At 40.7% G+C, this 26298-nt stretch overlaps 1 protein-coding gene across 1 annotated transcript in view; it reads right to left on the bottom strand.

Moving 5' to 3' along the window:
• Positions 1 to 15634: 15634 nt before the first annotated feature.
• The window catches only part of PIEZO2 (piezo type mechanosensitive ion channel component 2), a 283163-nt gene continuing 272499 nt past the window's right edge, over positions 15635 to 26298 (bottom strand). Inside the window, exons 48-55 of the mRNA XM_062500913.1 lie at positions 26121 to 26268; positions 23496 to 23684; positions 22978 to 23070; positions 21700 to 21872; positions 20256 to 20372; positions 18246 to 18325; positions 16759 to 16927; positions 15635 to 15887 (exon numbers count right to left, since the gene is read on the bottom strand). Coding sequence (XP_062356897.1) covers positions 15635 to 15887; positions 16759 to 16927; positions 18246 to 18325; positions 20256 to 20372; positions 21700 to 21872; positions 22978 to 23070; positions 23496 to 23684; positions 26121 to 26268 — 1222 coding nt within the window. The remainder of the gene's footprint in view (positions 15888 to 16758; positions 16928 to 18245; positions 18326 to 20255; positions 20373 to 21699; positions 21873 to 22977; positions 23071 to 23495; positions 23685 to 26120; positions 26269 to 26298) is intronic.

Below are 26298 nucleotides of genomic sequence, written 5' to 3'. Positions count from 1 at the left end.
GTTTAGGGACATGACTATGCAGTCATTTCTATTAGAGGGCTACAGTGCATGTAGATTGTATCTTCATGTAGGAAGCTAAATTGATGTACTTTATTCTCCAGATTAAAAGGCTTATTTTATTTGAGATGGTATCTTTATCACTTGTTTTAGACTTTTAAACCTGGATATGTTAGTTATTAATGCCTATTATTGTAAAAACTAAAAGCTAAAGCTTCTGTATGAATTGCTGTTTGTTGACAAGTTCCACCATTTCAGTATGATTTTGATTTTTGTATTGTTACTGTCTGGATGTAGTTTCTAGCTCTGAATTAATTTAAAACAGTAACAGTGGAGTGATTTAAGATTTTTTTTTTTCTTTTTTTGTTGTTGTTTTTTTTCCGTTTTCCTCTGAGGTAAAAAGTGTTAACAGCAGTATTGGTTATGATGTAACCAAGAACACAGCAGCACTCTCCAGTGAAATCCCCATTTGCAGTGATGTTTGCAACTAGGTATTCTTTTATCCTATATTGTGTGGAGCCACCAGGCTGATGAAAACAGACCTGCGATCCATCAGTTCTGAGCTGTACTGCAGCCTCTCACTCTTGCACAGGCTGCCTTCATCACCCTGCTTCAGCTGACTTCTTTTAATCCAAGCATCATATTTTTTTATTCAGCAGGCAAGCCCTTCCTAGCAGCTGCAGTGCCTCCTGTTAAACCTGAGGCCATCTGGAAAGTTGGCTGTTGTTCTTGCTTGGTCCAAGACTGCACTGATCTGCTCTGCACTGTTTGGTTGTAGGGGTCTCTCGACTCTCTCCAGCTGGATCGTGGTAGGGCTGAACCATGCTGGGGAAGAGACCATGATGCCTTCCTTGCCTAGCAGACAGCCGTAGCTGGCAGGGAAGAAGGGAAAGCAGGTGTGATGGGAGAGTTTGGAGCCTTGACTTTGTGCAGAGTCCTTGTTACTGCTTTGTGGTCACCAGAAGCTCTAGAGCTGGGCACTCCAGGCACAGATGGCTATACACAGGCTTGTGGAGTTGACCTTGGACACTGAATCTTTTGTGGGAAGAATGATCTCTGTGTTTCGGTGGTATCTGCAGCTTTTGGAAAAGGTAGCAGATGTGGGACTCTGTAAGCTTGCAATCTTGCAGTGCGTTACCTGGATCTTGCTTTGCTGGTCTGGGGAGAAGCAGCTGTTTGCCATCTGCTGCTGACACAGGTCACTGGAGCAGGGGCACTGCTCTAAAATGCTCCCTTCTGGGATTCTCCCAGTAAAAGGTGCCAGCTACCAAGTAGACTCAGACCATCCACAATATTCTTAAGTATGTCCTAAGCAATTTGCCTTGAGGGAACATCTGAGTTTGGTGTCTTTTAATCACAAATTACTTAAAGGTCTGTTTTTGCTGAAAAAACCCATACTGTAAACCTGCTAATGTGACTATAAAATATCTATACACAGTATCTATGCAATGCATACGATTATATGTAAAATATACAAATACATGCATTGCATTAGCTGATACAACAATTACTTAATGCAGCATCACTCCTATATGCCATGGGATGATGCATATGAGTAAGTTTTAAATGTGTTTTTTTTTTCCAGCTGTGCTACATGGCTGTGAATCTTCTTGTTTCCTAGTGGCTACATACAGTATCTAGTGGGGGAGATTGCACAGACCCTGATGCAAAGGCAACTATTTGGAGGGGAATTTTGCTACTGAAGGCTCTCATATTATTGCCTTTTTTCTTAAGACTGGTGTTAACACTTCTTTCCTCAGAAGTGAGGTCTAAATCTGAAGTGAAATTTTTCCCACTTCCCCTCCAATTTATCTGAGAGCACAAAGTTCCTACAGCAAATGTTGTGGCTTTCTCCTGTAAGCACCTTGAGGCCCAGAAAGCTGCTTATGGCCACAGCTGAGCTGGGATCAGCCATGCTGTTGTGGCAGCAGCAAATTCCACTAGCTCTCCAGTGCTCTTCTCTCTATGTTGTATAATTATTCATCTGCCTAAACTTATATCTATTTTTCTCTTTTTATTCCAGCCCCTGGGGAATTAGGGAGTTAAATTCTTTTTAATGTCAGTCCAATTGTCTAAAAATTCTTTGAGTGTGAACTGGGAAGTCCCTGGGAGAGGGCTGGAAGTCCTCCAAACTCATAAGACCTGGAGACCTTAGGGAGCTCTTGCATGAAGTTTTTCATTATGGATTTCTTTGCCAGATCAGCTCTAAAACAGACTGCAGATCCTTGTGATGAAAGCTGAAGAAGGCTGGATGCTAAAGGAAATATAAGAGCTGCTGGAATGTGCAAATGTGCAGTCAAAGCTGTACCTGACAGCAGAGAGAGATCCAAAAGACAGAAGTTCAAGGGTTAAAACTTGCTGAAATAGCAATTACCAGTCTGTGCAGTGTAACTTCTTCAGAGGTGCTTGTGTATTCAACTACCTGAAAGAAGACTGTAGTGGGGCCAGTCTCTTCTCCCAGGTAACAAGTGACAGGACAACAGAAAACAGTCTCAAGTTGTGCCAGGGGAAGCTTAGACTGGATATTAGGAAAAATTTCTTTATCCAAAGGGCTGTCAGGCATTGGATGCCCAAGGAAGTGGTGGAGTCATCATCCCTGGAAGTGTTCAAAATAATGTGTGGATATGGCCCTTGGGGACATGGTTTAGTGGTGGATTTGTCAGTCCTGGGTTAATGGTTGGACTTGACCATAGTAAAGGTCTTTCCCCAAACTAACCAGTTTTATGATTCTATGGCAGAACTTGAAAAACTAAATCTCTTTATAACCTTCTCAAACCTGCATTCATCTTTTGCCTTTTGAAAGTACCGGTTTGTGCCATTGCCTTCTGATCTTAGCTGATTCCAGTCCTCCACCCTTTCTTTGCCTTTCCTTCTGTGTGTGCATCTGTCTTGTGTTCCCATTGACTGGTGTGTTTTATAGAAAGGTCTGGCTGGTGCTTGGATCACTTTCCTTGTTTTCCCTACAAGACGATGCCTGTTGCTTCATACAGGCATCGAGCTAACCTGCTCAGATGGCTTTAGCTAGCACCAGCGCTACTATTTCACCTTCACATGGGCCTTTCTGATCTTGTTTATCTCACTCAGAGCATGACAGCTGCAAATAAACAATTTGCTAGTAGTGAGCACAGTGACTTTGCTGGACAGACTTGTTGGCTCTGAAAGTAAGCCTGAAATTTAAGTAAGCCAGGAGAATGAGCAACTAACTGCCTCTACTGGCCCTGGAAAAACGCTTGCCCAAAAATGAGATCTGAGCATCTCAGTTTCAGTGATTTTGTTAAGGTCTTAGAAATCCAAGGAGTAGATTTGAACTCAGCTTGGTGATCTCTGGGATCCACTTGAAAATAAAGAGACACATCATCCAGCGATGTCTACTTTCCCTGCTGCTTGCTCATTCCTCTTTTGGGAAGTTGCCTATCTTCAGAATGCTGAAGATCTACTTTTCCCGTAGTTATTGCAATACATCCATAAATAATACTTTTCCCTCTCTAAATTGCATTTGATTATTCTGTCAAGGTTATTTCAAGACCATGCAGCCATCACAGGTGAAATCCATATCCACCTTTCCCCCTGCCTCCCTCTAACATCTCCTGCTCATTCAATTAGGAAAGTTGATCTCTGGTTTGGAGAGGCTGTATCTGCCTCTCAGCAAGAGACAGACATCTTTACCTAGGCAGGGATCTGCTTACCTTGAAATGTTACCTCTTCATTTCACTTGTAATTTGGCAGTTCAGAGGTAACCTCTGCCTTATACTACTGAAGTAGCAGAGCAGAAAGGTTGTTTTGCATGACTCACATGTTCCACATTTTCTGTAAACTTTATTTTCTGTGTGGCATTTTTCTGATGGAATGAAATCACTGCTTGCCTGATGCAATTTTTTGGTCCCACCAGTGCAAAGCTGTAAAGACAATCTAAGTTTCAACAGCTGAGGTTCAGATACTGCTGCAGCTTGTGGTATTTACAATCCTACCACTTGATTAGGTGCTGAATGGTGTCTGGAGAGGCATATGTGCTAATTCAGTTAACTTGAGTGGCTCTGTTTGAAAAAAGAGAAAAGACTAACTAAAAGAAGGAGAAATTATGTCAGGGACCTGCTCTCTAAAATCCATCTCTGTTCAGGGTCTTCCACCTGTGTTAGATACTGTAAGAAGCCTTCAAACTTTTAAACAATGTGTTGAGAATCAGTGCTGTAACAGCCTAAAAAGAGTTTTTCAGGAGTCTTGATCTTGCTTTTGACAGGCACTACTGATCCTGAAGATGTGAAGACAGAGGTAATTCTTGATGTGCTATGCAATCATGTGACCTAGTTAATTAAACTTCATTTGCCCTCCCCGTGCCAATTCCAAGGAGGCTCCCATGTCTCTTGTTAGTGATGCTGTGTCCAAAACTCTCAGACAAGGGCCATGGCAGGCACAGGAGGGTCACAGGTTTGGCTGTGGTGGCAGTGCTAAGGAGGGGTATTACTGATGCCTTAATGAAGGGATGGGACCACTGTTGTGCTAAAAACAATTTATTACTCAAATAAACATCAGCCTCAAAGGCCGTGAGGTATTAGAGGAGCAAGAATTTGGCCATAACTCAAAGTAGTCGCAAGTTCCTTCTTTACAAGGCAACATATGACATTCTAATCCAATGGAAAGCTGCCACAGTTTATTTGGTTTTTCTAACCTATCACCTTTACTTAATTCTGCTAAACTGCATATACTTCTATCCAATGGGCTACTACTACATACACACATTTGTATAATATGCATAATATGCTTCTATTGTAACTTCTAAACTCTTAGCTTACTCTATACAATTGCATTACTACACAATAAAATCTTTCACCAACTTACCCAATACAGTTTCTTACTTACTTAAGGCATATTCTTACTTACAACTATAGAAACACAAGTTTATAATTTCACTGCTTAATGTCTGTGAACTTGCATTTTTACATCAATCCAAGCTTCTTCCAAGGCTGCAAACCAAACCCTTTACCTGTGGAAGTTTCTATCTTTCCATTTCCAGGGGAGCCTCCTGGCAGAGAGCAGGAGGCAGCAGCTCCCCACTGCCAGCCCCCTCCCCACTACCCACGACAGCGTGTCTAGACTGCGGCCCTGCACAGGGCAAGGACTCTGAGCTCAACCCTTTCAAGTCAAGGAAAGCTCCCCTTGAGGGAATTTCACCTCAGAGAAGCATCCAGTGGGTTTATAAGCACTTTAGATGCCCAGGCTCTCTGTGCCTGCATTTTGCTGGCTCAAAGCCCTGAGCGGGTCAGAGCTCTGGGACATTATTGCTACTGGCTGGCAGCTGGACAGCTTCTGTCTCACCAAGAGATTTCTCTGCCACTTAAGACCTGGTTTTGTTCTGACCCGGGGTGAGATGCACAGCTCCAAAGAGCTTTATGCAATAAAAAGTTGACAGCCAAAAATAACTTTTCCCCCCTCCCTCTTTTCACCTCCTACCTTCCAAGCCAATATTCACGAAGGGTGCGGAAGGGAAAGGAGAGGCATGAGAAGACTGTCAGAAAGAGCAGTGCCTGTAAAACTTTCAGGGTGGGCTGCAGCATCTGCTTTGGTTGCTGAGTCCTGAACCACATAGTCAGTAATAAAGTTTCACCCCAATGTTGTTTTTGACAGAACTGGACCTCCTTTTCAAAACCACCCTCGGACATTTTATCAGCTGTAATAAGCACATGGACAGATTGAAGAAGAAATAGCTACACCCTAAATGCAACCAGCATTCTCCATGGAAACAAAGGCTGAAAAAATAACCTTACCTCAGGAGATGGTGCTCATGTGTGTTGCAGGTATCTTTAAAAACAGAGTCTGATGTGGTCAAGAAGAGGAAATTTAAGTAGAAGAGTTTCGCAGTAAGGTGCTGGACTGAAATGTCTCCAAGGACAGAGATCCCCCAAGTTGCTTTATCCCTTGTAGTTAAAAAATTATTTCTCGTATCTAATGGGAATTTGTGTTGGGACTTGTGAATGCTACCTCTTGTTCCATCACAGTGCACCTTAAAGAAGAGTCTGATTCCATCCTCTCTAAAGCTACTTATTAGGCAGTTGAATATGGGAACTCCCTTTAATCACCCCAAGTCTCTCTGCATATTCTTACTTGTTTCCTAACATTGTTTAATGTTTTATATTGCTTCCAGTGACCAGATCTGGGGTTAGGAAACAACATTAAATGTAGGTTTGCCCCACAAGCTGTATCAAATGTAGGTTTGCCCCACAAGCTGTATCCCAGTGAGTAGCCTGAGCAATGCCAGAAGTGGAAGGAGAGCTTGTGGGAGGAAGGGTGTCATAAGGAAATTGTGGTGACTCCTGTTTTAGATCTTTGGATTAATCAGCATAAACATTTCCTATGGCTTGAATTGAATGGCATTTAATCTTGATAGTAAAAGTCTGGAAACTTGTGCTAGTGACCACTGCTGGAAGGAGTGAGATTTGATGCTTTATGAAACATCCTTAATAAATGCAGTACAGTCCTGTTTCATAGCCATCCTTTCTGTAGAGAGTTTTTTGGTTTTTCCCCCCCTGGTGTGGATGTTTTACAGGAAGTGTGAATGATGGGGGGCCAGCTTTATAATAGTGGGCCAGCTTTATAATAGTACGCCAGTAGAAACGGTTTACTCACTGTCTACAATGGCTCAGTGTGGTTTTGATCCTTTTTTTAAACTGTTTCTCTGCAGCTGCAGGAGGTGGTCTTGTGGAGAGGGCTTGGGCTTGTTCAGCAGGTGCCAGGAACTTTGCTGCTCTTGTTTGCTGACTGTGAGAGAGGGTTAAGGTAAAGGTATACTTTCCAGAAACAGAAATAATCTGATGCTTCCACCATGGTTCAGGGTTCAGTTCAGTTTCATTCCACTGAATGAGAGAGTCTATTTAAAAATAAAAATTATGAAAACTTGAGTTGTCCTGCTCTTGACATCCAAACAAATTCTCTTTGGTTTTGTATAAAAATGGGATATAAGTTGCAGTTGCTTTGGGAATCCATACTTTAGACTTTTTGACTTCTGTGTATCTAATTTCTCAATCTGACAATTCCATTATACTTGTAAATTAAATGAGGCTATAAACACCTGCAAGCAAATGTTTTGATAGTTATATCAACAACATAAGCAGGCATGGATGGCTTTTTAAACAGCATGAAGGACTGAATCTGGTAGCGTCTGCCTTTGTGAAAGTCAGATGCACTTGGACAGAGGTGTGACTTCCATCAGTCTTGGAGCCTTTGTGGCAGTGATGCTGCTGCCACAGCAAGGCGGTACACCACCCTTCCCTCCACGGCATGTGTAGGGTTAAAAAAGAACAGGTGCAGTGTAGAGCCCTTGTCAGCTGTGTGTAGGTGCAGCTGCATTTGTCACCTCTAATAGTCATTCCCAACTCACCCTCTCTAAAATTCTCCACCCTCTAATTTCATCTTTACTACTGCTTTGTTTTTTGTGGTGCTTAGGTGGATTAAGGGTTATCCAGGCAAAAAAGGGTAGGTTTCATCTGTGGGTTAAACTCAGCTAGGGGAAGGAGGTTTTTCAAAGTATAAACTAGAGTGTTGGCTCAGGCTGAGTCACAATGTCTGAATCTTGGTGAAGTGCAGCCAAATTTTGCTGTTGATTAGCAACAACAGTCCTTGTTCTATTTTGATCCATCCTGATAGGTTTCATAAGTAGAGGCTGGGAAAACTGATGAGGGAAAAAAAAGGTTCAGTTCCTAGTCAGCAGCAAGATGCTGTGCACTGAGAGCTGGCCAACCTCTCTGCTTTGTGGACCATCCAGATGAATTTGTAATAGTGAGTGAAGGAGGAGTGGTTTTGGAAGTAGGTGTTGCCAGGTGAAACAGAAAACACATTTCTGTAAACACCACTGGTTGCATTTGATTTTATTTCTCAGAGTTAAAACTGGTGGTTTTTCTTTAACAATCCCATGTCTAGTCACCCTTGCATCATTTTTCCATACTACCTATTGCCATAATATCCCAGAAATTGTGCCAATGTGATTTGAGATGAGTGAAATCACACATTGCTCTATGTTTACCTTTAAGTTGGACAATGAGAATATAATGGAAAAACTGCACCAGATGTCTAGAACTAGTGGGGCTGAGAACCATATTTAGGTGAATATATCACATACACAGCTTTAGGTCTATCCTTTAGCTCCCTTGTTTAATACTTCAGCCTCTTGCATGGTCAGTGGAAAGAGATGCCCCAGTTCAGGGTATGTATGATCTTCTTCATGCATGTTCTTTGCCCTCAACCACATAGGAAGCACGAACTAAGTATTAAATCATCGTTCCATGCTGCTTCTCTTCAACAAGTGACTGTCAGAATATATGTGTGTGTGTTTTTCTTTTATCTTCCAGATATTATGTTGAACTGCAATCCCAAATGCAAGCAGAAGTATTGTCTTCTCTTGCCTGTGTGACCCATACTAATACTACAAGATAAAGAATTGCAGTAAAGAAGGCTTACAACTATTTACATGTTGAATAGCTCTGGTGGGAGCCAGTGCATGACTAATAAAGAAAAACTTCAAAATGGGTAAATCCTCTACAGACCCCTTTTAGAGAAGTTAATTCCTCTGTCTGTTTCGTTGCACTTATTCAGCTCCTGACCTGAAAGGCAGAAAAGCTCTTTCCTGAGTCACTGATCCCTAGGATAGGTTTGCCCCTTTTCAGCTGGTTGTGTAGACAGCATGCTTCCCCAAATCCTTTCATCCTTATTCCTGTAGTTCATATTCTTGTAGCTGGAAGTGAAGGAAACCTCAGTGAGCTGTGCTGAGCTGCAGGAAATGCTCCAATGTATCCCTCAGAGGCTGCTGGCTGGAAAGATGTCCCTTTCACTGCTCTGCATGCCCTGCTCTTTACTTCATGTCAAGGAGCTTGAGCTCAGTGCATGGATATCAGCAAGCCTGGTGCCACAGAAAAAAGCAACTCTGCCTTAGACTGCAGGTGTTGCAATTGGTTTCCCCTGGATGCATCCAGGACATTTGGTTCAGAGATGTTTCCTACAGAATTAAGTGGAAGGTGGCACTTTCTGTTTGGGCTGATCACTTTGGTTGGTGACTCCAGCCTCTGCCCAGGAGGAGTTGGGAAGTTTACAGCAGAGGGAGCACCTTCCTGGATGTATTTGGAAGGAGATCTGGGGCTATCTGAATCTCTGCTTGGTCAGCTGAAAAGGAAAGGGATGGCTGGAACACGTGAAAAGAGAAATGCATCCACCTTTTGCTCCAGCACAGCAGACACAGAGTCTGTCAGAAACCCTGGTGGAGACCAGTGCCCTTCCTCTCCTTTGAACCCCAAGCAAGACCACCACCAATTTTTTTTAAATTATTTTTGTTTTAGCTGAAAGCTGTTGAAGTAGCTACATAAATCCCACAGACCTGGTGGAATGGCTGTGGAGTCTTATCTAAGCAAAACAAACAGGAGAAATATTACTTCATCAAAGTACTAAGGATATGTTTTAAATCCATTCATCATGAGCCAAGTACCAGATGGGCTGAGTACTGTAAAAGAAACAGCTCAGATAGATAAACATCTGATGGATAGGATGATTCAAAAAGCCATCTGAAAATGCATTATGTCTCCTTGCTGACAAATTTTGCAATGATGTACTTTCAGCTCTACTAGATTTTCGTAATTCTTTCATTGTGTCTTTTATTAGGATGGGAGTACAACTGTGCCATGTCAAAGGCCAGCCTTTGGTGTCTCCCAGTGCCTTGGCTAGTGCAGGGGTGGGAGCCTGCCTGTGCAAGACAGAGTTTGAGGCTGAACTTGTGCTGAAACCCTGGGGAGGAGGCAGGGCTAACTGGCATTGGGATCTCTACGTCAGAGCGCTGGCAGCTGAGAACTCGTGCAGATTTTTTTGGGACAGGGAATGGGATCTGTGATGTGGCACATGTGAGACCTGATGACAAGGGATGGAGCCCAGCAGTAAGAGCCACGTTGGTTGCAGCAGGCATGAGAAAGAAAGCAAGAAGAGTCCAACCATGCAAAAATGATGGTTTTTGACCTCTAGGGGCCCCATTGAAACAATCTGAAGTGATATACTTTGTTTATTTGTCCATCAGAGCAACTGGAAGATAGAAGCATTTCTTCAAGTTTTTTTTCTCATCTATCTATCTATTTGTTCCTTTATCTGTTTTCTTTTTTTTCCCCCTTCCCCTTTGAATAATAAGACTACAATCAGCTGCTCATCTCTCAAGCCATCAGCTGTAAGAACAATGTTTCTGTTCAACTGGTGGTAAGATGTAGAATAAAAATATTAAAACTTGGGATCTTTTGCAGATCCCACTTGCCTTTTGCAGGCCGGGTAACATGGTGCTGTATCAAGCTTGGGGTATTTGGAGTTCATCCTTATTTTGTGACCCTTTTTGAGGAAGAGTGTTTTGAACCTTTAGAAGATAACCTTAGACGACTTTCTGTGAAAAGGAGAAAGGTACAGCACAATTTTTTCCCCACACTTTCCATGTGTTTCCTTTTGATACGTGATGAACTTTGCAACTGGTCTTCTTTTTTCTCTCTCTGATCCACCCCTCTCCCCCTCCCTCCTGTCCCTAGCATTGTTTAAAACAGGGAAGATTTTTTATAGCTGGATGAATATCTAGTTAATACACTGCCTTGACCTCTAAAGTTTAGATTCTACATGGTATTTGGAGATGTCAGCCGAAAGGGTTCATAAATATTTTAACTGCATTACCTCATTCTTGCTGCCATAACATTAAAAATGTGCTTTCCCTGAATGTTTGCTACAGGAGTCTGACGGTCACATCTGTGTCTGCTGGCAGCTCGCTCTTCCACCCCAGCACGAGCTGCAGGAGGCAGCAGCCTGAAATATTAATGAGAGCTAATACAGCAAAATTGTGCTCTTGAAAAACAGAGATACACACACACACATGCACAGATGCATGTCTGTGTTTGATGTATTTGAACGTGCAAAGCAAGATGCTAAAGTTGCATAGCAGGCATTAGCTGGTGTCCAGTGATGCAGCACATCCAGCACAGCTGGGCTGCCTCAGGCCCTATGGAGGTGTCAGATTCCCCACACTAAGACCAGATTCCTCCTGAAAATTGATATAACCTCACGAAAGCCTTTGAAGGAGGTTTGGGTTGGAACAACAGCAATGAGAGCTTTATGCTAGGAAGGGATCCTCATCCATTCATTTGTGGCCCCCCACACCAAGGAAATGGATGCGTGTGATCTTGCTGGTGAGGAAAGGCAGGAAGAGATGGTCACAAGACATCTGAGCTCTGTGTGTGATTGTGTCCCTCTAGATAATCAAATCTAGAGTTAGTCCAGAGTCTGGGATGGGACAGGGTTAGTATTTTCATTTTGTGCATTTTGTTAAGCATATCAGTAATTTCTGCATATTGAGAAGGGACAAAGATAGCTTCCTTCATACATAAATACTCCTCCAGTTACTCGAGAGGAAAGTCTACAGTCTACTGGTCATCAGTTATTCTCCAACTAGTTTTCTTCATAGCAAAAGATGGTTTTCATTAGATTTCTGCTTTAATAACAGTTCTAAATGGTAGTCAGTGAACTGGCATTGGGAAGTGCCTGTCAGGCCAAGAGAGGCAAGAGGAGATGTTTGGTGATCCCTTGCATGGCTTGCTACCTGTACAGCACATTCCTCAGACAAATCTTGAAGTTATGGTGTGAATGATTTCTCATACTATGAACTTTATCAACTTGAAGCACAGGATTAAAGGAGCTCCTTCAATCATAGGAATCTCACTGAATGAATCTGAATACTTACTTCTTCTCCAGCTCTTTTTCTGCTGTCTTAAGTGTCCACTTTAACTATTAATGTAACAGAAAAAAAGCCTGTAGCTCTTCAGAGCAGTAGGTCAGGGTTGCACTGTACTTGTAGGTCCTGCTCCCTTGGGTGCTAAACAGGGAATTTGCCTTTCCTATTGCATACTCCCAGGTTGCTTTTCTCTTGTTTTCCCCAAGCTTTTAATAAAGCATTAGATTTCCTCTGAACCAGGAAACCTCCTGGTTTCCTTCCTCAAGAAGGAAGCAAGAAAACCCGATCTAAAATAGCCCATATGCACCCAGAGTAAAAACCCTGCTCAAATATCACACAGTGCCAGGCAGAGCAGATGCAGTTTTACTTATTTCTTTATTTATCTATTTGTATTAATTACCCAGGGATTAGCCAGTTTACCAAATCAGGGAAAACTATGAAAGCTTTAATTACACAAGCAGTGCAAACAGAATCGCTTGCCTTGTCACAGGGGCCAGTGAGAATTCTGGGATGCCTAGTGGTACAGCTGGGTGTGTTGCCAGAGCACTTGTCCTTGTTCTCACTTACAAACTCCAACCACTGCCTGCGTAAGCACATGCAGGTTTCTAAGTAGAGCCAAGGGAAACAAACTGCAGCTGAAATCTGCTTCTCCTCCTGCTTTAAGGAGTTATGTCTGGACTATTGATGAGCAGAATAGGAGAGCTAATGCATCCATAGACTGGGAAAGCACACCAGCAGGTTACTTTGCATCTCTGACAGGATCTTAAAATCGTGACATAATTCAGATTGCAAAGGACATCAGGAGGTTTCAGATCAAACCTACAATCCAAAGTATGGCCACTTACAACAAGTTGCTCAGGGCTTGACCAGACAAGTTTTGGAAACCTCCAAGGCGGAGGATCTCTCAGCTTCTCTGGGTACTTGCTCCAGTGTTTGACTGCCCTCATGGTAAAAATATTTTTCCTTTTATTTAATCAGATCTACCATGCAGTTCTGCAGAGACTGACTCCACCCTGTATCTCACCGTCAGGCAGTGGTAGATACCAGTGAGCTTTTCCATGGGACTTCTCTGTTTCAAGGCTAAACAAGCCCAGCTCCTGCAGCCTCTCCTTGCATGTTGTGCTCTCAGCTGCCTGCTCAGTCCAGTTTGTCAGTATCTTTCTTGCACTGGAGCCCCCAAAGCACCATGCAGTTCTCCAAATGTGGTCTCATAAATGCTGAATCGAGGGAACTAATAAATTTCCTTGACTTTCAGCTGTGATCCTGGAAGTATGGCCCAGTATGCTGTTGGTTTCCTTTGCCTCAAGGTCACACTGCAATTCCCACCCCTGGTCTTGTCTCTTTTTATCCTAAAGCTCTTCCCAACCCATCTACCTAGTCTGAATTGCTGTAAGGGTTGCTGCCTCAGAAACAGGACTTTGCTGCATTTGCCCAAGTTCATGAAGTACCTGGCAGATAATTTCTCCATTATCCTGAGATCTGCCTTTCAAGGCAGTCCTGCCCCTGCTGTTGCAGCTGCCCAGCCCATGTCCCAGGAGAGAAGCTGACACACTTGTGCTATCACAAACCTCCCCAGACCCAGATTCAGAGAAGTCCACACACTGCTGAAAGGGCACTGTGTTCTGTCCACCAGGATGACAATAACAATGTTAGACGGTATTGGTCCCAGTACTGACCCCCTAGAATGCCTCTGGAAACTGGCTGCCAGTTCAACTTTATTTGCACAGCTGGGCTTGAAGGATGGTCTGATACACTCCTCACCTGTTGCAGGTAGCTACCCAGTCCAGATCAGTGATTTGACTATAGGGTGTTTTAAAAATAAATAAATTAAAAAAAGAACCCAACAGAAGAATCCTTTTATTTTCAAAGTTTGATCAATCCATGAAAGAAAGAGCAGCACATTTTTGCAAAGCCCAAATAACTGTACAGCTCATTCAGATTTTTTCCCAACAAAAAGGAAGTGCCCGTTTGAAGAGAAGGAACCAGGAAGGGAGCTGGGACCAGCTGTGGCCAGCATGGTTCTGCTGGCTTTAGAAACACACTTTTCCTTCCAGTGTTGGTCTCCTTAAAATCACTGAACAGCCAGGTGAGGCTTCATCTAACTGCAAAAGACATTTTAGCATCCCTGAGTGCTATGTCAGGGCTGCCCTTTATATTTAAATTTTCATTCACAGGACCTATGAAAGGAATGGAGCAGAAACTTTCCAAGGGGGAATGCTGCCTGGCTGTATGAGCAGCCAGGCTTTTCACTTCAGAGGAAATCAGGTTGTCTTCCAGTGAGTTCCAGTCACCAAATTATTTTATTGTTACAATATCATGAAGCAATTTTTATTTTGTGCACGTCAAGGTGCTCAAAGTGTTAGTTTTCACAGTATAGAATGGATGTGACAGCATTTGTCATGGAAGCACTCAGCAGAGTATGTTTCAACTTCATTTAGTTGTGCTGTTTTATGAAGTTCTGCAGTAAAATGTGCCAGCAAATTATGTTAGTTTCTTTCTGGTGATTAACTAATCATTCATATAATAAATAGCAGCTAACTACAAGAAAGAGATTTATTTCTCACAGATTAAGAAGAATGTCAAACTTTTCCCATTTCATGTAAAAAGGCAGAGGAAAAATACTTCTAAAATGATTTTGCAACATGTGCTTTATTTTAAGTCATTACTGAATCAAAACTACAAGTATATCCTTTTAACATACCCTACCCACTCAATTAATTTTTTTCTCAGTTTTTTTTTAACATGGAAAGAAACATACATTGCAATTGTAAATTTTCATGCTGCAATGTTCTCTAATGAGCCACTTGTTTCACTAGTAATAGCAATTTTTAAAAAAGGGCATTTCTCAAGCTTGTATGTATGTCTATATTTGGGAACTTAAAAAAAAAAACCCGTCTCAGATGTAAAAATGTGACTTGGAATATGTAAACATTTTTGTATACCTGAAACACTGGAAGAAGAATATTAGCTAACAGCAAAACAACAGTTGCCTTAAATCATGGAAATGGGAAAAAGCATGTCATGGGGAGCAGAGAGAAGCACACACTACTCAGTCTTTAAAGGGTTATAAGAAATGAAGTAGCTCATTAGGTCATCGATTTCACTTTCTTTTCTCATCCAATAGAAAGCAGTAATGCTGAAGAGAATGGCCCAGCAGAACACTCCATAATTCACCATAATTATTCTAGCCATTAGTTAAGCTTGACGAAGTGTCAAGTTTCAGTTGCTTTTTTCTTTTTCCTGAGAAAAGTCATTGATGTTTGGTGGAAATGTCTCTTGTGACTGTACAAATAAAATAAGGCATTTCAAGAGATTGTTACTTGTTTTCTTTTTGCTGACAGAGGCTTGTCCACAGTGTCCTTTGTACATCAAAACCTCTGCTCTTCTACAAATGGGTATGGCTAGAATGTCTTCAGTTCCCAGTGTGGCCCTGGGTGCAGGGTGTCCTGAAGGCTTGTCAGTGTCCCATTACTGTAGCTTGAAAGTCAGTGATGTACAACAGCATATTGCACAATCCAAACTGCGTGGCTCCAGAAAGGATTAGGAAAGTACACTGGAGTCATCTGTGGGTTCACTCCTTTCGTTTCTCTCTTAAGTTGTAATGGTTGTCTGGAAAATTAAATTAGCCAGACAAAGATGCAAACTTTTTGCTGATTAAATTACAAAGCAGTCCCCAGATTGTAGAGGAGTGGCACATTAAAAATAACAAATCATTCAACCTTCTTCACTGTTGATCCTTAATTTGAAAGGCAGCATGGATTCCTAAGGCTGTAGCTTCCAGGATGCCATCAGTGAAAAATCATTGCTACCTAACTATAAAAGACTTAGCTCTTAAGTGAATATTGTGCTTTTTTCTTTTTCCTTTAAAATTCAGATTTAACCAACTTGATTTGCAGTGTGATGCCAAAGAGATCAATTGGTTTTTTCCCTAGTCCACTTGATCATAGTCTCTGGTGAGCGATACAGGAATATTAGCTTGGCATACAGGTCTTCTTCTAGTTCCAGTTCTCCTGTCTCTCGCACTAGGAAAATGTCAGTACACAGCTTCAGGATTCGGTCTACATTGGGGAGCTCCTCAAACATGATGGAGTGAGAGATCCCACTGAAAAATTCACGGACAAACTTCCCGATCACCAGGACGACTGAGGCATATAGTCCCATAATGCTGAAAAGAAAGAAAGGAAGAGTTCAAATCGTGCCTTGTAACAGGGCAGCCAGGTGTGAGGAAGATCATCTACCCTGCTACCCTGTAGTCTGTTGGTGGGGTGAACATCAATTTCTAATTAGGGTCTTGTTTCTGCTGTGCCACAGGATGAAGGAAAATAAGATCTCTTTGAACACCCCACAAATCTGGAAGCATAAACAGCTGAGGCTGCTGACTTAAATTGCTTAACCCCACTTGCTGATGGTCGCATGTCCTGCCTCCTACAGCTTGGAAGTCACCCTTGGAATTGGAAATCTGACTGCAGCTGGCTACTAAAGGCAAATAATCTGTCAAGTTTCATATCTAATGTTTTTTTATTAAGGTATATGTAACTGGTGACAAACTAACATTTACCTGTCCCCCATGATAATCTTTCTATGGAGACTTTTCCAAAATCCTACCAGAAGTCTGTATCTCCTGGGAATGCTTAGTCTCCTGCCTTCCTCTGTCTGTGGAGATGTATTTTGTAACTCTTTCATATCCAGGATCCTGGCTACAAGACTGAGAAGGTCACCAAAACCAGGCAGAGTTCAGGCAGAACTTGACCTGCAGCTAAACTAAAATATTTTGAATTATTTCTCGTCAGTGGGAAATTGGTGTGAAGGGTGCTTCTGGTTTTATTCCCACTGGAAAGCAGTTATCAGGGGTAATACTAACCTTGCCAATATTAATCCTTCTATAGATAATAATAAAATATCACAAAAGTCTTTTTCAAAATGTTGAAATGTTCAAACACTACAACAACAAAAAAGCAATAATCCCCCAAACAAGAAAATAAAGTCACCTCTATCTTATGTACTTTATTTAATTTTATGTAAAGATTTCTTCTTACCCATAACCAGCCAAGAATCCAAGGCTCGGTGGACTGACTTTATCACTGAATATGAAGAGTTCAAGACTTTCATGAGTAGTTTTTTGTCTTTTTCCAAGCTGATTCAAAACCCACCACTCTTCAGATGTATTTTTGACAAGGGAAACTGTAATATTTTCCCACTTGCAGTCTATTGAAAAAAGGAAGTGTTAATTCTTTACCAATAAGAATTGGTAAAATCAAACATTTTGAGACAGATACTTCAAACATCTGCATTATAAAATGACTGATCAATGCAGAAGCATTTTTTTTCTAACTCCATTTTACATTAGCTCTATATACAAAAGTATAAAACCCAGACTTCTGCGTTTTTTCTTCAGCACATCTTATCTGAATCTATTAAATATATTTCCTATCACCTACATGCTCTTCTGTACAACTGTCAAATAATGGTATTTTCAGGCAAAAATATCAATAGTACTCATCAGATCTGCATTTCAGGCCTAGAGAAACACATTTAACCCAAAGGGGTAGCAGTCAGCTTCTGTATCTCAAAGTGAAATTATGACCATAAACCATTTATGTCATATAAAATTTATTGTTCTCTTGTGTCAGAAAAAGGATGCCATCCTGTTTTATGCATACTGATCACACAGACAGGAGATAACTCTGGTCCTCCTGAGTGTACATTAGCAGGGTATACATTTAAAGCCCTTCAGAAGAAATCAAATTAGGGACCTGACCAATGACAGTGAAGCACTCATAACTTATTGCTACTCACAGAGCTGGGCTCAGCCTCAAGAACTGCTTTTCTCGATGAACCTTGACAAGAACATATTACATAGCACTACTACTATCACATTCAAGCTACAAATTTAGCCCCTGTTGAGAAAATTGCTCTTAGATAAAGACTTGTTCCTACTGTTCCAACCCAGCAGTTTTTTCACATGTGTATGTGAATGAGTGCATGTATTCTGTATATCTGTGAGTACCTGTATGGATTCAGATTGAGTAAAAGCACTCTGAAATTCAATGAGTTACTGAAAGTGGATCCTTTGTAGCCAATAAGGAAGGAATAGCTTAAAAAAAAAAAAAAAGCAGTGCTATGATTTAAGCTGAGGAGCTGCATTTGCTGACATGCAACACCACAGACAACCCCCAGTAAGGTGGAAGGGGGATGCAGAGAAGCGAAACTTGTTATCACTGTGTAATATGTGTATAAAAGAAAGGAAACAGTTCCTAAAGCAGACTTGGAGGAAAGACAGACTTCATCCTTAGAGTCCTTACTGTGAAATCCAAAGCTAAAATAAATGGAGATGCATTTTCTGCCTTATAGTGTATTACCTTATCTCTCCTCAAGCTGGCAGACACCAAGTAAAAACCACTTTAAGTGCTTTTCAGAGTGAGGTGCCCCATAACAGCTTGAATGTACAAGTGAAGGTACGAGTGTGAGTGCTGCCTTGCACTTCTTTAAATCATATTCTGTTTTCCATAATCTGGAGACATACCTCTCAATAGCTGCTTTATGGGTTTTGCCAGAGAATCACTAGGAGCCTTGATGTAGTATGGGTACATTTCCTCTAATGTTCTGGGAAAAAATGAGAAATCAAATATTTCATATTTTTATACCTCTGAAATAATTTAGAAATACCTAACAGTGCTATACACAGTTCCCAGTAATTCTTAAGTTATGTCATAGTGTTCAGATGTCCCATCTGAAAACTAGCTAGATTTTTCAACTGTTTTTTCAGAACTTCAGCAAAGACTTCCATCCATAATGTCACCATTCACGCACCATGAATTCCACATACCTGGGGTATATGTGTTTGCAAGGAATGTAGACTTTATATTTTGTTTCCCCTTTCTAAAAAGCTGCATTTATAGTCAGCTATATAAAGGGAGCACATTTCCAGTAATAAACAAGCTAGGAAAATATGTGAACACAGAATTGCTTCAGAATTGCAAGGTGTTTCAATAATAACACCTGAAAAGGGTAAGAATTTTTGCCAGAATTTTTCATTGGGAAATATTTTCACAGCTTTTAGGAGGATTTCAAACTTAGGAAGAAAGATGTTTGTAAAAGCTCTTCCACTGGACTCAAAATCAAATCATCTTGAGTGGGAATAAATTACCAGTATCTAGAGTGAGACACATTTCATGAAAAGCAGAGATATTGTCCTAACATTTTGCTCAAATGACTGAAAAATTCCAGGGAAGAGAAGCTCTCAGAGAAGTCCTGTGACACTTGGCTACATTGCATACACCAGGCTGAGGAAGAACAAGGGTAGTCAATAGAAAATCCCTTCTGATCACTCCAGCATGTCCAAGAAAAGGTAAGAGCTCAGCAGCTAAATTGTCCCAGCAGAGGTGGTAGCAGAAAGCTCCCTGCTGAAGTATCTGAATGGCTAATAGCTATCATAACCATTTTTCCTTTGTGACAAAGTAAAAAAAAATAAATCTACAAAATTACTGCAAGACAAGCAAATGCAGCTATATCATCTATGTTACTGCTTGCCTTCTGCAAAAAGACAATTATGAATTAATTACTTCTTCCCATAAATGAGAAAAATCTACCTTCTGTGGCCCTTCATCCCCTTAGGAAATATTGCTGTATCCTCACACACCAGAAAAGAGGCATCAAATATTTTTTAAGTGCAATGATCACGTGTGCAATAGCAGTGTGTGTGGGTGCAGAAAAACAGCTGTGCACAGAAAAAGCAAACCTAATTTCTATCTACTAACAGGTAAGAACCTCAGGAGAGTTTTCAAAATCCCAGCTGGTCTCAGCTTAAACTTTTCAACTCTTGCGGCCACAAATCAAATCAAGTGGCCTGCAGGGATGATGTGTTGGCTTATCAGTACTTAGAAACTACTGCTGTAAAGTAATCCCCAGTGAGAAGGCAGAAGAGGAAAAGCCAGACTCTTTTCAGATCTAAAAGGAGTCTCCACTGCTGTTAATGCTATAAGGCCATATCCGTAGAATAATGTTTGATATTCACATGAAGAGCATGCCTTGTGAATTTCCATCACAGGAAAAGATCTGATGTCAGAAACAACTGCAGATGTTACCCTTTGACCGCAGTGATTTAGCACTTCCTTGCCAATCCAGTACTATTCAAGAGTAACAATGTGAGATACAGTCTGGATGGTTATTTAGAACAAAAAAAATCTTCAGTACAACATCCTCAGATCAAGTTGAACTGATGTAACTCAGAGGTGAGTCGAACTGTGAATATACTGAACTTGTGCTTATCCAGTAAATCAAAGAAAAGTTACAAATAGCTTCACCACACTTGTTGATGATCCAGTGTTCATGGTCCTCTCAGCCTACATTTATAAGAGGAAAAAAGTTTTCACCTTTAATATTACTATTACTTGGCTTCAGTGCTGTCGGCATCTATTATTAGGGGGGGATAGATGGGCAGACAAATAAAACATTTGCAAAAGCTTGACCACCTTAGGAAATCAGGCTTCACAGGGGAAAATTTACATATAAATAGAAAAAGAAAATAACTTACACCTGTTCTGTTTGATTTCCCTCCATCATTCTAGCAATATCTCTTCTGGTATGGTTTTTTAGTGTAAAGGTAAGTTTATCTGATGCTATTTCAGCTTTGGCACCGAGGGACAGATTTCTGTGGTAAGTAAAAGAGAAAACACATTGACAACCTACAGTGAAACCATAACCTAAGCTGGGTAAGGCAGCTCCTGGGCTGCTGGGGGCTGCAGAGAAATACCCACTGCAGGTGATGTGCAAAGGCAGAAGGTGTGTATGCTGCCTCTGTGACACAGCAGGCACACCTTACTGCTGCTTGTGGCCTCCTGGCCTAGATGGAAGGCAGCAGTTAAGTCACTGTGGAAAGTCTATAACACTTTCAGTCATTCATGTTCACAGTATAACCCACAAGATACAATTTGAGGGTGAAAAATGTCTCTTTCCACTAATGTATAAATGCTTGTAGCTATGAAAGCATGTGGGCAAACTGAGTAGCAGTACTAAAAATTAATGTAAGGTTCAGAAATGATGGAGTGATGTAATTCACTAGCTAATGGTCTGTGCTTCCAGATGAATTAAGTGTGCAGATTCATTACACGCCTATTTCTGACTGGAAGAAACGAACCCAGCATATTTAGAGCTCCCACAGTGATTCAGCTGACCTGCTTCTTGTGCACAGTCTTATAACAAACAATCCAGCTTCTTCTTCCAAGGAAACATGTAAATAAGGAGGCTGCAAAGGAACTTAATTTTCATGGAGTGATGACTTAACTCCAATTTAATCCAGCAGTCTAGAGGAGCCCCATCTGGCAGACAGTAGCCAGCAAATGACCTTGGTGACTGGGTGTGCTCTAGCCTGAGTGCAACCACTTTATACTCCAGGCTGTCTCGTTCAAAAACTTCATTGTAAAGTTAGTTCATTGGGGCCAAAGAGATCTCACATGAGCAGACAAAGGTCTCAACAAAATGGATCTGTGCCATTGTTATAGTATTTGCACATAGTTTGTGTCACTTCCAGACTCCCTTAGTAAGAGGACCAAGAACTTGTGTTTGTATTTTTTCATAGGTTTTCTGCTTTAACTAAGTCTAAGTATTCACTTTCCATACATGTTATCAAGGCTGTTGTTAAGGGCAGTTCACTGGAACATCTCCATCTAAAACTGGCTAAAATATTCTTACTTTTTCTTCCTTCCCATCAAGTCCCATTGAAAATTCCACCTGGACATTTTAAATAATCTACTTGGTAGTGGCTCCACTTCATTTTTTGAGAACTGCAGGCAACAAATATATTAATGGGTAACAAAAGTGACTTCTCTCTGTCTCTCTCCCTCTTAATATCAGTTTTTTGCTCTGCCATATGATAGAATTTGCTGAAAAACTAAACCAAAAATGCAGTGTGGAACTGTTTGACTGAGCTAATGCTTGGTAAATGATCCATCCACCTCATAATAATTTTGTTTAATTACCTCTGAATGGTCCATGAAATAACTAAACTGAAATCAGCATCAAAGTCTAGAAGTCCCTGTATCATTTTCTGTCTACTGGGAGGGCTGATGGTCCATAAAGAGTTTGAATTTCCCTCCAGATCTGCTCGAGTTATATCTTCTCTTGCATAGCCCTCTAGAAACTGCAAAGCAGCCTGTAGATGGGGAAGAAGAAAAAAAATTTCAGTGCAGTGATATTCACAAGACACAGAATCACATTTCCCAGTCAGACAGATTTGTAAATGTTTGATTACTTGTTAGTGCAGTGGTCTGCACTGATTGTTTTCCTGAGGCATTAACTGGGGCTTGAGATAGGAAAGGAAATCAACAAAGTATAGCCAAGCTAAAGAGGCAAAACAAAAATAACCTCACTGTTTGATGGCCATGTTGGCCAAAGTGAGTCTGAAAGTTCATGAACTAAACTCTGTAGAGGCTATTTAGGCTCGAGGTAAAATTTTACTCTTTATTTTGTTAAGTATCTTTCTGCACAGAAAAGTGTCTGTAAAGGATAAAGTGACTAGAACCTTGTAACTTCCAAATGGATCTAGGTTACAGTATTAGTGCTATTATACATGGGCTATTTGGTAGGATCTAATATCAAATTCTGACATCAAATTCTTCAATGGGCTAGTAGCAAGAACTTATTTTAAAGTTTTACCTGATCAAATGCCAGTTACATTAGCAGTGCAACAGCTCCTACTAATTACTAGTCCTTTTCCTGTAGAAACTGGGCATGTTGCTCCATTAAACACTGAGACTATGCTTAAATGCTTTTGTTTTGACATTTTAATGTCAAAACATTTCTAGGCTATGCACACTTTCTTTTGACAGCACCACCATTCCTCACTGAAAGATGTGTGCTCTAGGAAGGAACACGGGGCTTAAAAGTGCATAAGACACTGTTTTGTCCCCACAGCATGTCTTCTTTGGCAGTACACGAACAGCATGACATCTCCTGAAGACCTGTGTCATTTAGACAGGAGGGTTTTATACAGACAACAGGACAACAACTAGGGTTTCTGCCTTCCAGGATTTTGTGCAAAGATGTCTACATTACTGGTAGCTTGTCTCACCATAACTCAACCCTGTCCTGACAAATGATGTGCCTGAACCTTTATTCATGCAAATTCTCTTCAAAGAAATATCTTCCATTAATATAAATTATATGTCTTATAACTACACAAACAAAACTCACAAAAGGAAACACCATGGAAACATGCACACATTTTTAAGTAATGAAGTATTCTACTTTTCACTTACAGTGTTACCCCTATAGCTTCTCAGAAATTCATTGAACTCATTCGGATCCAAACTTTTGAGCTGATTCTGCTGAGCACTCATGGTGAAAATAGGCTGGGAACAAAAGAGCACATACGTATCACACTTACTTCACATTGTCTGCTATGTACACTCTATAGCATCCTGTGCAGCACAGGATGCCATACAATTATGACACTCAATTCAACATGACAATGTTATAATCTCATTCCACTGAGATGCAAGTTACCTACAATTACCTTATATCTACCATGTGGACCTGTATGATAATTTATTCAGTTTCCACTGCTGGTAGAGTTTGGTTTTAACTTGAAAATGAAGATAATATTTTACATCAGTGATAAAGTAACATATTTTTAAACCCAAAAAGGGTCATTTGTGGAAGGCTGCCAGGTACCTTGCATAAAGCAGGAGAGTTCAATTCAATGAAAGGAAGAAGAAATAGCTCAAGGAAATATAATGCAAAAAACAGTTTGCTTTTAGTGCTTTTTCTGTTTTACCTGATAACCTCCTAGAGTTATTGTGATTGATACATCTAGAGGCTTGTTGGTGATGCCTGCAACAGATTTGATTAAAGACATGAAGAGCAGTGGGAACCAGACAATACAAATCAGCAAGACGATAATCATGCCACCCATTCCATACTTCACAACCTTCTTTTTCTTCTGGCCTCTTGGCTGGGGATATCTCTGCAAAAGCAAACAGCAGTATGGTAATGTCCCTTCTATCAAAGATACACTTCATATGATTTGATGGGTGAATATACAGTGATCTTAAGGCTTCCCATCTCTTGTGGAAATTTGCTACCCCATGTCGGGCTAGATATTTTGAGATTTTTTGAACCAAACCTGCACAGACACCCAATTTCTGATGACAACAGAGAAAAGTGAGAAATAAACCCAAAGTTTGTGTCCAATGTGAAAAATATTGTAAACTTCTCTGATTTTGATTCTTCACAGCCATAAAGAAGGAAGAATTTAGGCAGGATAATTTGATATGTTTTTTTGTCTAGGTGCAAGCATGAACTCACAAGAACAAAATATAAAATAATAGCAGAAACAGTGGCACAACAATTTGCTCCAAAAACTGCTGTTGTGAGCGACCCACTTTCTTGCATTTTGCACTTTCAAAAACTTTTATCTCAAAACTCCTTAAGGCAGACTTCCTCTCATAGGTCTTGAAATGCTGCAAACTCTATATTGTGGGGGATGGGGGAAGCAGGAAAATTGTTCACCAGCAACTGACATACACAATCAGCAAAATGTCTGATACTGCACTACCTCCACATTCATTTCACACCTCACTTAGAGTATTTCTAAGAGTTCACAGGCTTGATCCAATCTGTTTCTAGTGAAGTCCATACCAACTCAAATTAACTAATGTTTAAAATTTTGTTGCTGTTCCTAGAATCTGATATCCTGATCAGATACTGCTGATGTAATATCCTTCTCTCGCTTAGCTTCTGAGGACAAAAGTGACTGGTTTTCTTCTCCCTTCAAAGCAGATCACATGGCATGTCTATTCTGCCTTGTCTGTAATTCCTGTCCTCTGTCATTTGCCTCATGACTGAATACTCAATACTTTCACCATCCTGTAAAATGTCTTAGTTTCACTGTAATTTATTTTGGTGTAATTCTCTTACAGGATTTAACTTCATAGTTTTTAGTAGCCTGTGCAAAATAAATATGCACTGTACTGCACTGCACCTCAAACACACCAGGAATCTGGCTTTCAGCAAATTGTTCTTGCTTTGCAACATGAATCCATAAAGCCCTATGAGAATAATAAATTTGTAATACAATGCTATATTTAAAACCAATTATTTACTTTCCAGGAGCAGTGTATAAAGTCATTTGTCTCTCGCTACAGAATAGTACTTCCATTAAATATTGTATCCAGATCAGCAGGGGTGTACTATTTGTCTGCAGATTAGCTCAGGCACTTCTATTGATAGAACATCTCAGAGAGCTTCTACTAGTCCAAATACTTAGACATACCACTCAGTGAGAGAGAGAGGGAGAACCAAAGTACCTTGAACAACACTTGTAAAGTCATGACACAGTTGTTTTTCTGTATGGCATTAGTACACACATGCCAGCTTAGACATGGAAATCTTCCCACATCAGGTCTCTGCTACACATAATGTGAATTGTGGCTTAAAAAAATGCAGTGAGATGGAGAGTCAAAGTAGAGCTGGGTTGTTATTTCCCCAACTCCTCAAGTTCTTCAGAACTCTTTCCATTCATGGCAGAAGTGGGAATCATACAGAAAAAGCCTATATGCAAGATTTGTGTGCACTTCAGCTCTGAGTTCATCTACGTGATATATTTAGCAATTGCCATTAAGAGACAGGATTATAATAAAAGTAGAAATACATCAGTAACATTTAAAAATAAATCCACTTCGATACAGATGTAGAATTTCTGACTGGTTTGGTCACTCTTAAAATAATGTGTAATTTCTTTTTCAAATTGGCAAAATAAGCAAGCATATGGTTGCAATCTTCATAGCAGTTATAAAGAAGCCAGAATTTGCAAGTATAATTTGAACTGAAGCTTAAATGATTTAAAGAGACTGAAATTTCAGTGAGACAAATGGTGGGTTTATCTGGCCTGCAGCTCAGTTTTGGATGTGCAGGGACTCTTGTGAGAGAAAGGAGCCACCTGAGTTCCCTCTGCAGTTACATGAACCCAGTGTCCCTGGCACCTACACTGGGGGGCATGAGTTCTTCCTTCTACTGACCTTTCTCCTCAGCTGCAGCTTCCCTGCTACTCCAGGTTTCTCATTTAGTTGTGTGTGAGACTGTGTGAATACCAGGACCTCCAACCCCAGCCTTGAAACCCAGGCATGCAATTAAGCCAGCAGGCACATGCTTGTGGAGTTGATGTTAATAGTGGTAAAATCAGCTGAGCACAAAAGAGAAGCCATTTGAATTTTCATTTGCAGCAGCTGCCAACTAACGTAAAGTACCCAACAGTCTGAATATTTCTGAACACAAGTGCCTGGTATATCTTCCAACGAACTTTTTATGGTGGATTTCTCAATTATTTAGGGACTCATGATTATTTCTCTTCCTTTCTGCAGAGAGAGAGAAGGCCTAAATCACTCATATGGGCTTTCCTTACTTTTTCTGATTCTCGCCAGCACTTTAGGATGAATATATGAGCATAGATATCTTCAACACAGATCCAGCTGGAAAGACTGAGAGTGGTGTCAGTCCAAACCCAGTCCATTACTGCTCTCAGCTCAGTCAAAAATGGAACTAGGCGGAACCTGAAGGGAGACCACAACAGATAACTCGTC

The sequence above is a fragment of the Cinclus cinclus genome, chromosome 1 (genome assembly GCF_963662255.1).
Source record: "Cinclus cinclus chromosome 1, bCinCin1.1, whole genome shotgun sequence".
Lineage (NCBI taxonomy): Eukaryota > Metazoa > Chordata > Aves > Passeriformes > Cinclidae > Cinclus > Cinclus cinclus.
Note: the sequence above shows the minus strand (reverse complement) of the source record. Positions and strands in the feature narration are given on the sequence as shown.